At 37.9% G+C, this 12,409-nt stretch overlaps 1 protein-coding gene across 4 annotated transcripts in view; it reads right to left on the bottom strand.

Annotated features, from left to right (window-relative positions):
• The window catches only part of tanc1a (tetratricopeptide repeat, ankyrin repeat and coiled-coil containing 1a), an 89,226-nt gene that overhangs the window by 73,195 nt on the left and 3,622 nt on the right, over positions 1–12,409 (bottom strand). For all 4 annotated transcript variants that reach the window (XM_051897593.1, XM_051897590.1, XM_051897592.1 and 1 more), the window contains exon 2: positions 5,300–5,398. In XM_051897593.1, the coding sequence (XP_051753553.1) occupies positions 5,300–5,363 (64 nt within the window). In that variant the 5' untranslated portion in view covers positions 5,364–5,398. The remainder of the gene's footprint in view (positions 1–5,299; positions 5,399–12,409) is intronic.

Genomic DNA, 12,409 nt, shown 5'->3' on the forward strand with positions numbered 1-12,409 from the left:
TTCAGTTAGCTAAAACTACTTAATTTAAAATTAACAATTAAAATCTGGATGCAAGTGTTTCTAATAGGTGGATAGACAATCTTGTGTCTCTATATAAACAGTCTGATTCTTCTAAATAACATGAGGAGCCCCTGCTGAGTAAGGAGAAACTTGACACCAGAGCAGCTGAGATAACACAGAGAACCCTTCTGAAACATGTACACACACACACACACACACACACACACACACACACAGGCGCCTCAAAACATAAACCTGACCCTGATGCTGACACACACAATGCAGATGGATTAACTTTCTGAACGTCAATCTACTCCTAGAGATTTACACCTGAGCACAGTAAAAACCCTCACACATGTTGTAAACTCAACATCTCAGGCTAGAGTCATGCTATATCACTCTGCTCTGTAACCCAGCATCAAACAGGGCCCTGTTTTTAAAGCTAAATCCTTCCTGATCCGACCTTTACAAGGCCTCGGTTCAAAGGCAGGAGAATACTTCAATCTGACATTCCAAATGAAAAAGGGTCAATCCATGAAAGCAGAAATCCCCACCAAAGTCTGTTTCTTGGGGATTAAAGAGCTCAAACCCACAAAAAGGAGCGAGAGAGAGGAAAAAAAGAGAAAGAAAAGATAAAAACAGAGATAGACTATAAAACAGTAGAATGTGCTCATTGATCAACTGATTTTTAGGAGTTTTTGTTCCATCACTATTTGAGAAAAAATTGTGTTTGTTCTACTAAGATGCTGGTTCCATCTTTACTGATAGCAGACAAACAAACTACAGTAGTAGACAGACATCCAAGCTGGTTACAGGTTTAAATCCAACAAAGAGTGCTCCACTGTGCAATCTCCTCTATGCAATATGTGTTTGAAAAATGTGTTCATTAAACAACTACTTTAAGGTGTCATTTTAGGGTTGTTAATTATGCTGATTTATTGTTTTGAAGCCCAAAAGTGCATCAAAAAAATAATCCATACGGCTCCAGAGGGTTAATAAAGGCCTTCAGAAGCAAAGTGATGGGTTTTTGTAAGAGAAATACCCATATTTAGAACTCTATAAACTAAAATAACTAGCTTCAGACGGGCTACACAAGTCGACTTCGCCAAAAGAGTAACTTCTGACGCGATGTATGATGCAGGATGTAGGAGTATCATAAACTTAGACACCTCTTCAAACAAACTCAAGCTCCTCTTCTCTTATATTGAAATCCTCCAATATTTCTCTTTAAACAATTCTTGTTTTAGGCATCTAATTTGTGACCGGTGTTTTGATTTGCTCCATCCTCTGAGCTACCGCATTCGTCAATACGTCATGCGTCGGGTCAGAAGTTACTCTTTTGGCGTAAGCCGACTTGCGTAGGCCGTCTGCCGGAAACTAGTTATTTTAGTTTATAAAGATTTAAATATGGATATTTTTCTTACAAAAAACCCATCAATTTGCTTCAGAAGGCCTTTATTAACCCCCTGGAGTTATGTGGATTACTTTTATGATGGATGGACACACTTTTTTGAACTTCAAAATCAGGAGCGCCATTATAAAGCTTGGAAGAGCCAGGATATTTAATAATATAACTATGATTGTTTTTATCTGAAAGAAGATAGTCATATACACCTAGGATGGCTTGAGGGTGAGTAAATCATGGGATAATTTTAATTTTTGGGTGAACTATCCCTTTAATACGAGGTGTAAACAGGGCCATACTATAATGATTTCTGAAGGATCATGTGACACTGAAGACAGTAATAATGGCTGCTGAAAGTTCAGCTTTGACATCACAGGAATAAATTACATTTTAAAATACAAAACAGCTAATAATATTTCACAATATTATTGTATTTTTGATTAAATAAATGCAGCCTTATACAGCATAAGAGACTTTCTTTCAAAAACAAACAAAATCTAAGTACCCTAAACTTTTGAACGGTAGTGTCAATCACAGTAGTATGTTGCAATGTAAAGTTAAAAAAGTACAACAGTTGCAAAACCTATAATACGGTACATCTCACAATATGCAATGAGTTATTTTTTATCTGCACTTTCAAGTGAGTCATCTGAAAGCAAAGTTTTAATTAGATTAAAAGACAACCATTTCAAATAGTGTGATAGTTTGTACAATTGTGTTTTCTATAGTTTTGAAAATGTGTTATACTGAAGTAATCACATGTACGCGGCTTTCTAAAATCCAGATTTTACTGAATAAAAATGGTCATATTTGACGTCAGAAAGGCTCATGACCTCACTAATTGTGTTTTTGGTGCTTTTTATGACTATTGTGACTGAGAACAGAGCTCCCAGGCAGATGATCCGCCTCAAAAAGTGGCACTGCAGAGTGTATTAGTGGCGTCTGATCTGTCATGTGTGCTGGATAACTCTCTCCATCCCCCTGCAGCTAACATAAGGTGTTGTGAATACTTCATGAGCAATATGCCTCTTCAGAGGACACACAAGTGTTGTCTCTAACCGACAGAGACTTCATTGGCTGTCAGTATGAAAACCAGAGGGAGTTCACCGATATTAGTAGAGCAGATTTGCACATCAGAGAATGAACAAAGTGACAATCAACTACATTCAAGAGAGGAGGATATACAAGGGAAATAATTTATTTGCAGTCTTCTTCCTTAGAAACAAGACTTTGAGTTAGATTAGCAGATGAAAAGTTTCTTGTATGTGGGTCAGGTAGTGTTTGTTTGGCAGCTCTCAAACTTGTCTTGACATACTTAAGTGAGTGAGTGAAGCAGAGATGAATGAGGTTAATTGGAACACGGCTCCATTGAGAGGCTCCGTTGGGAGAGAGGTATCGGGCCAGCGATGGTGCTGAATTCAGCAAGAAGCCCAAGCGGAAACCAGTGCGATCTTGTGGAAATGGGTATCATGGTAACGTGACATCAATGAAGTAATGACTTATATTTGTCGCAGTGGTTGACGTTTCCAAGAGAGTGGCATAAGAGTGAAAGACTCTCAAATGAATATACACCCAAAATTAAACATTCAGTTATTTACTCCCCCCTCATCTCATTTAAAATCCATATAGCTTTCGTGGAAGACAATGTCATTTTTTGAAGAACATCCTGCCTAGTCATTTTAATATAATGAAAGTGAAAGGGGAATTAGGTCAGTAAATCTGCAAAATTACAAAAAAATAAGTAAAAACAAAGAAAATTTTAAAAATAAACTACCGTAAAAGAAGTTCATATGACTTGTACACTATGGGCCCTATCATACACCTGGCACAATGCGGAGCCAGGCACGGCGCAAGTGTTTTTTTTGCTAGTTTCAGCCTGACGCAGTTATCATTGTCACATCCTGTGCCACGTTGTTTAAATAGCAAATGCATTTGCGCCCGTTTGTGCGCCCACGGGCGTGCTGGTCTGAAAACGAGGTGTGTTCAGGTGTATTGTTGGCGTGTTGCTATTTTAAGGCAACTGAAATAGATTGCACCATTGACCAACTGAAACCTGGTCTAAAGTCAATGGTGCAGTATTTTTTTGTTATTTAAAGAGCGCGTTAGTAATATGCGCCTATAGGCGGGTGCACAACGCTCGTACACTCTGCTTGTTACACACACAGGGACACGCAGCAGCACACAAACATGCCAAATATTAAAAATAAAAGGATTACAATGTATAAGTTTATTATTGTGTGCATAAAGATAAAAATGCTTTGGTGGAATCCAGCTTGTCCTGTAGATGGTCTGCTCGCCGCTTTAACCTCGCACATGAGCAGATCCAGATCCTCGCTAGCGTTCAGATTTTCTGCTTGCAAATTCTGCTATGTAAATAGCGAATCCGCCATGGCGCGAGTGCAACTGGCTTTTAAAGGGAATGGGAGATGAGATGGTTTATTGCACGTTACGCCCAAAACACACCCATTACTCATTAAGAGAATAGAGACAACCCTTTTGGAGCATGCGCCTGGCGCGCCGACCGTTTTTCCTGTCGTTAAACTAGCAAAAGTGGATTCGGACACGCCCTAAGCACACTTGCACCGTGTGCTTTAGACCACGCGCTTAGATTGTTAAAATAGGGCCCTATATTTCAACTCTTCTGAAGTCATGTGATAATTTTATTTGATTTAAGTCATTATTCACTGAAAATGGAGTTATATCCTTAGTTCTCCTGGATGCATTAATGAGAAAAGTTGATTTGTGATGACCAATGTCCAATTCATGAAGGCCTATTATAAGTGTTTATATTTTAGACCTGTCGGGATGGTTTTCGCGGGTAATTGCATACATACTTCACTCGCCTGTACATGTCTCGTCATATCTGTAAATAAAGAAAAGTTGCTCTGGCTACTTTGACACGTGTCTGGTGTGGGAGTGGCATTAGTTGCTACAATGAGCGAGAAAGGTTGAAATGGAGCAGCTAAATCTCGAAACTCTGAGGAAATCACCCGTTTGGAAAAAACGGCAAACAGAGGACAGTCTTTTTCCTGGCAAAAAAAGAACGCAACAGAGCTCGTAATAAAACAAGAATCAACGTTGGCTTGCCTATTCGGACATGGCAAAAACTGAGAGATTTGAAATGTTGTAAATGATGGCGTTTTTATTACTCAACAGGTGAGTAAGCTATTTTATTGAACGGATAAATTGCCATATGTAGCTCTCTAACAGACTCTTCAGCCTAGTATTGAGTTTTATGAGCAGTAGGATATTCATCCACAGAGTCACGTAAAGCCGAAGCACAACCAAAACAATGTTCTTCCACAAAATGCATGCAGTTTCGTTTTTTTTTTAACTGCTAGAGGGCCAAAAGTTACATGGCGTACCTTTAAACTTTGGTCTTTTCATCACACAGGTATCATATGGCTTTTGAAAACATGTAATATAGCGAACTGGTCATATGGACTACGTATTTTTATGATGCTTTTGCATGATTTTTGAAAGCTCTAATCTACATTCATTATTCAAAATTCCTCCTTTTGAGTTCCATAGAGAAAAAGCTATATGGGTTTGGAATGACAAAAATTTGGAATTTTTATTTTTGGGTGACCATCATTCTAACTGTGAGATTCTAACATTAGTGATTATGATTGCATTTTGATCTGGAATTATCGGAGTAGAAAGCAATGACAAACCACATCCTGAGCTGGGAAAAAAAAAAAAAAAAAAAAAAAAAAAACTAAAATCTCATTTAGCCAATCCAGGCGACCTCTCTGTAAATCTCTTTGGAGGCCTTAAGCCAATTATGCAATTAAATTAAGCGTACATACAATAGCCAAAAGCAAAGAACAGTTCAATAGATGTCAGCAACAGTTTATTAATATTTTCATTCCTTCTGGCCATAAAGAAGCATACCTGCATCTCTTTTGCCAGCTCTTCCTCCTCCCTCTCGACCTTTCTTCAGCACTGCCTTAAACATGGTACAATTCCCACCTTTACTGCTGTCTTTTGTTCCTGCAGAAACACAAAGTTATATCAAAGAAGAGCACATTTAGAAACACAATGTATGGTAATATACAGCAATTGTTAAAAGAAGAAGATCTGTTCAATACCACAATGCTTTGGAAGATTAATTTAAACGAGTCACCAACAACTTGACAACACAATGGAAAACAAATCTCCCTATTCATTTCATGTATGTGTGTGTTGCCACCTCGTGACAGGAGGAATTGGTTGATGAAATTCCCACATTCCACATCTAATTAACGCTCCGCTGCCTGGTCTTAGGCATATAAACAAATAAATAAAGAAACAGTGAGTGCCAGCAGTACCCACACACTGTAAACTGTTGCACGCCACTCACTCAATCCATTAAATGTGAAATAAAAATACATTTAACAGCACAAACTGAAGAAAAGCTGAAAGATCTTAGTAGGCAAGGAAAGACCAGTTGCTATAAACCACTCAAAATAAGAGGGAAACTAGAGTGCCACTGTCCTTCATGAGTCCATTCCATGTGTCCACACGGCAGCTGTCCACACTGACACGTCTCTCAGACAAAGGAAGGAAATACCAGCCCGTCTACCAAACCTCCACTTGATTCTAAAATAGCAGAATGGATGTGTCAGCTTATCTGAGTATCCAGGCCTGCAGGCTGGTCTCTCAGGTCAGAGGTGGATTTTTTGATAATTAAAAGGTGCAATAGGTGATTCTCTACAGAAACATTTTTTGTTATACTGGTTGAAAGTCTCCTCATATCCTGATAGCAATCACTATGTTAAACGGTCTAAACGTATTTTTATAAATATACTATCTGTGGAAGGAGTAGGACCATAAAATGTTCATCCAATTATTATATTTGGTCCAAATTAAATAATACGATGTCCTACCTGCCTGTCAATGTATGTTTTTACATACCCTCACGCACCCTGTTCGTGCAGAAATAATACGTCATCAGCGCGCTTCATGCTATGCAGAATATGCAGACGCCAGTCACGGAGCACTGCAAACAAACAGCAGCCACCGTCATAACTACCATAATTAAGAGATGGCAACCCGTGACGTTCTAACCGGAGCTGTTCAGTCAGTCTTGGAATTATGCGGATATTATGCGTGGATTAATCATTTTTGATGAATCCACCGCCTTCCGTATTTAACTTCCGAAGAAAGTGCAAGGCCTCTCGCAGTTCAAAATGTTTATGCAACATCCTACGCCTTCCGTATTCAACTTACGAAAAACGTCAGTTACGCTTTCTTCATAAGTTGAATACGGAAGGCGGTCTGGCAGAAGCTAGATATTTTACTTTATAATTTGTTAAATATGGATATTTTTCTTACACAAACGCATCGCTTCACTTCAAAAGGCCTTTATTAACCCCCCGGAGCCGTGTGGAGTATGTTTATGGTGGATGGATGCACAGTCTTGAACTTCAAACTCATTGCCCCCGTTCACTGCCATTATAAAGCTTGGACGCATCAGGATATTTAAAAATATAACTCCGATTGTGTCCATCAGAAAGTCATATACACCTAGGATGGCTTGAGGGCAAGTAAATCTTGGGGTAATTTTCATTTTAAAGAGAACTAATCCTTTAAATAATAACCCAGGGTAAAGTATGAACAGAAAGACACATGGAACAACGTGGTTAAAGAGTTTAAAAACGACCCTGGGTTAAATATGAAAAGCCCAAATGAGTGATAGACTGACTAATACTTTGTTTTCTGTGATGTTCCAAAAAAAGAAAAAGGATTGTTTATGCAGAAAATCAGAAGAGAAAAAAAAAGAAAATAGAGTAGCGGTGTGCAATATATTTTTTTGTGGGGAAATGACTTGGGGGTATTAAGAAATGGTTCTGACTGTTGGTTTGGGCTTAAAAACTGTCACCATCAGCAACCAATTTTGCTGATTCTTTCCCTCAGCCACAGGACTGCTAGCCACAACCAACCAGAATCAATCAAATAGAAAAAAACAAATGAGTGGAAATGAAAAATTGCAATATAAGGGAAAATTATGAAATTATTAAAGAAGCAAATTATGTCTTATAAATAATGTAATGTATCACAGTTGTGCACTTATAGTACTACAACGTGTTATTATTTTGGAGACAAACTCTGGAATTAATTGTGTTTGGTTAAATGTTAAAATTAACTGTCACCAAGCCTAAAAAGCAGCACAAAACTGGTTCAGTGGATTCAATACTAATTGCCTGAATTTAAAAGGAGCCACATCCTGTCGTTCAGAGACGTGGGTTTTGAAACACAAGCCTAAATGACATCATGAAAAACACATCACAGACATTGTGCCCATCCAAAGACTATCTCATTTTCTCATCAGCCATCATTTCCTCTCCTCCTATACATAGGCACATGTGCACCCCAGGAACATGAAGCAGGGTCACACAATGCCTGGGCCTCATACTGTACAGATTTGCAGATACACTGATGTCACAGAGATGATGTCACATAACTAACTTCATCTGGATAGCGCTGGATACAAGGAAAACAGGCCTTGTGCCTTACTAAGACAAAAATATGAGTGAAATGTTCAGATCTTCTTTCAATGCAAGTCTATGGGATTTTTCACTACTGAAAGGATTACAAAAACTCCCAATAGATCATAAATATTGGCTAACTATGTACCGTCACAACTGATATCTATAATGGTCGTTCTTCTTTTAAAGTCATTGATTTCTAGAAGCTAAAAAAGACCCGACCAAATCATCCCTGCGCGTGACTGAAAATCAAATTACAGACTCCAGAAAAGTGCATTAGAGCTTCACCAGACTTGGAACCAAGCAACTGGAAAGCTCTGGTTTGACCACCGCTGGCCCTCCACCGTGAATAACGTTTTAAGTTGTACTTTCTAGTAATAGCAGGTTTCTGTGGGCCATGACTGCAGCATAAATGTGAGTTTAATTGGATGAAAGCTGAGATATATCAGAGGCTGGAGGGAAAATAGAGGATGACAAGAAATAAGGTGGCAACTTGGGTGGATACTGAGGGATGAAGGCAAAACATGGCTAAAACAAGTATAGAAAACCATGCATTTAGAAAACACAGAAATACATTTAGTCACAAAAAAGCTGTAGAGCTACAGTATATGACAATATAAAACAGCTGAATGGGACCTTTTCATTCAAATGAACGACTCGTCTTAAGCGTTTCAGAATTGGCGGCGCTCGTTCACTGAGTGGGAAATGAGGACAGCTTTTTCTAAATGGGTTTTTATGGCTGAAACCTAAGGGAAAATGGCCTTGTTTCCTTTTATGGACAATCTGGCCTATATCTCCTCCCCACTTTACCATTTGAATAAGACATATGACACATGGGGGTCTTATACAAATGTGCGGCCCTCACATCAAAAGCCGTCAAGCTTTTCAGGACTAACAAGAGCACATTTTTATATGGAAGCTTACAGGTTTTGTAAGCAATCACGCAAGAACTAGTTTCCGTGATCCTTCAGCAGACCAGTGTTAGCATACACTTTTTAAATTCATTTCAATGGTAAGCAGTAAAAGGGTGAATTTCACGAAGTGGTGTCCAGGCCCCAAAAACAATAAAACAAGAAATAATATTTTGCATTAAGACAATACAGTCAAAGGGACCTGTCTCGTTTGGAGCATCTGTTTCGGACCCTGATGCGTTTTCTTCCTTAGTTCGGTTCGTTTAGGCATATGTGAACATGGCAATCACACTCGGATACGCACCAATATAATCGGTCCGAGATCGCCTAAATGAGGTGGTCTTGGCCAGATTGCAAATGAACTCTGGAAACGAACTCTGGAGCGGGTGAGAAGGCAATCTGACCCATCGACCAACGAACCAAGCTGTATCACAATATATGATGGGTAATTATATACGTTGCATGAAAAGCAGCAGGGTTTGTTTTGGTAATGACTCTCAAAATGAATCATGAGTTAACCTGGAGCAAAAACAAAGTGAAATGCCTTATTGAAATTTGGTCAGACGAACATATTTCAGAACAACTGTCCAGAACACATAAAAATACAGACAAAGCCTTGATTCTTGCTAAAAATGATAATATAATGACAGCTACAAAGAAAGCCACAACCAGCCAACGGATGAGCCGAATCCTGGAACATAAACAGGTGCACTTTGACCAATGAAAGGAGAGTTTACTCGCACTTGACTCATATTAACTAATTTTGGTCGATTTCGAAATGTTGCCTTGTGAACGCAAAGCAAACTGAGAAGAAATCGCAACATTGTAACAATTTTAACCCTCGTTTTGGAACAGGTGTGAAAACAAAACACCCTATATTATATCAGTTTTCAGATGATATCTGCATTTTTAATATTGTTAAATCAGCCATTATTGGATATAAATCAGCAGATATTGAATATTTCTGCCTATTTTAAGATTTAGATCATCAGTGAGCACCAATTTAAAGAGATAACATTAAACCCTTAAAGACCCATATCTCTTCAAGAATGGGTCTTTAAAAGTGCATGTTTAATTTTCCTTTTTAACCTAGTATAATAGATTAATAATCGGCTTGAGCAATCGATATAAAATCTCTCCCTATATGGTAGCATTTGTTGTACTGCCTCAAATCTGTTTTAAATATGTTTAATGGAAAATTAATTATTTATCAATTTCTTTTATTAAAACATAATTTCAAAGACAATACCGGAGTCAATACTGTAGAGAATTGCTGGGTAATATATGCTTAATTGTCCTGAAAAAAAAAACAACAACAAAACAACAGGGTCCTAATAATAGATTACATTCTTTTTTTGTGAAATATTATCATTATTATTATTATTATTATTTACAATGATTATATTTCTTTTAGTTTTGGGGTAAAATACAGATTTCAGATTTCACGAGACTGACCTGGAACCTGAAAACGTACAAGTACGTAGAGATGAGAGACAAACTATCCCCAGAACCACCACGACATCTGTTTTCTCCACTCTTCCAATGGGTTTTTATTTACAGTAAACATGACATCATGGTGCGAGAACAATGATGTCACCATGATGACATGCAATGACTAACCTAAACTTATACTGTAGATCTGATGACCTAACTGATTTGCTAGTACTTCAGACATCTGAAGTAGATTAAACATTGCAAGGCAAAATGTTCCTATTTCAGATCCCACTTCAATACAGCCACTAACCAAAGCTAAATATTGCCATCAACATGTGTGTTGTGTTGATGAAAATGAGACGAATGTTCAAAAGTGTCTATCTGAATCTGTTTGGATGGCAGTGTAACAATCCACACTTCATTTCACTAACCTATAGACACCCTGTGGACATTAACCAGCTCACTCTTTCATGCCAGCTCTTTTCAGGTCAAACATTAGCTCATTCTCTCCCGCTGAGTTAAACACAGTCAATTAAACCATTAGTCTGCCATAAAAACACTAGAGCGACTTAAAGAACAGCAGGACTGTGCAAGCCTGTACTTCCATTAATGAGTAAACATGGGAAATGCTCTAAAGGTGTTGACAGGGAGATGGAAAGCTAGTGTTCACAACGTCCAAACAAGTACTAAAACAGAGAGTGTGTATCACTCACTGGATCGCTTCTGGAACTCAGAGAGGGATTGCTGATTAAATTAGCAGTTCTAAGGATTTTATGATTTTTCCAGTCAGAACTATATCGGTGACACTCTCTCTTCAGCTGCCAGAATTCTCTGTACGAAAACAACCATCACTTTTCATTTTATTACGGCTTCTGAGGAACTATAGAAGAATACAGAATATGAGGCAGAAGGATGATGACATTGAATAAAATGTTGTCTTATTCTATTATAAACCACTTTGAACCAGTTGAGTGAAGATGATGCAAGTGATGCAAACACAGATCTGTTATTGTTTTTACGGTTAAAGACCTGTGAAATGTTATGAGAAGGCTAATTTTCGATGATACCTCTAGGCTTATTGTTAAAATGAACTTTATTATAATACATTTATGCACATATTGTTCGACATCAAATACGCTGATGGTTATTATAATTAAGATTATAATGTTGTTATATACCAAAGGAAACCCATTATTTTAATTATTTTTTACAATAGGCCTACAAGAGATGTGCAAGCATTGGGCTGACGATGAATAAAACACTAGTTGACTATTATTTTTTTTAAACAGTGACAAACTATGAGTACTCAAGTAACTAGGAGAAATCAGTAGTCGTGAAACCCCTAGAAGACATCCAGTAATGCATGTCCAACACAGTTAAGCAATGATCTTAAGTTCTTATTAAAAATGGCACAATTTTACCATAACAAGAATCATAAAGTTCATACAAAGTACATAATGAGCAAATCAAGCTATTTTTGACTGCAATATTTTTTAGTATCTTTCAGCATAATAGTACCCACCCACTTTTTCAATGTATGTTTTCCATTTATTTATCCCATAGGGGTCCTTGATTATGATTTCACTTTTTTAACTTTAGTTAGTTTGTAATGCTGCTGTTAGAACATGAACAACCTCTGCAAAGTTACGACACTCAAAGTTCAGTGCCAAGGGAGATATTTTCTTTTAAAGAATTCTCTGTTTAAGGACTACAACAAACGGCTGGTAGGGACTACAACGAGCTTCTTCCCAGGTTGGTGACATCACAAACCCCTAAAATTTACATAAACCCCGCCCCGAGAACACATAAAGGGGGCGAGGCCATGTTGGGCTGCTTTAGAGAAGAGGAAGAGTTGTTGTAGTAGAGTGTTGTTACCATGCCGTCATTTTACGTCGGACTGCTTCACAAACGAGGGTCAATTCAACGCTGGATTTGCACAAAAAATTAACATGACGGCACATGCTAGTCGATGAGTTGAATCAACTCCACAGCAACTAGGGCTGGGTATTGACACAATTTTCACGATTCGATTTGATTTCTATTCACATGCTTGCGATTCGATTCGATTATGATTTCGATTTCGATTCGATATCGATTATTTTGGATGTAGTATGTCAGTTACAGTACATGGCAAATTTTCTAGAGGAAAAAAAAAAAAATCTCAACTAACGCTGTAAACTAAATAAGGT

Source organism: Ctenopharyngodon idella, chromosome 6, assembly GCF_019924925.1.
Source record: "Ctenopharyngodon idella isolate HZGC_01 chromosome 6, HZGC01, whole genome shotgun sequence".
Taxonomy (NCBI): domain Eukaryota; kingdom Metazoa; phylum Chordata; class Actinopteri; order Cypriniformes; family Xenocyprididae; genus Ctenopharyngodon; species Ctenopharyngodon idella.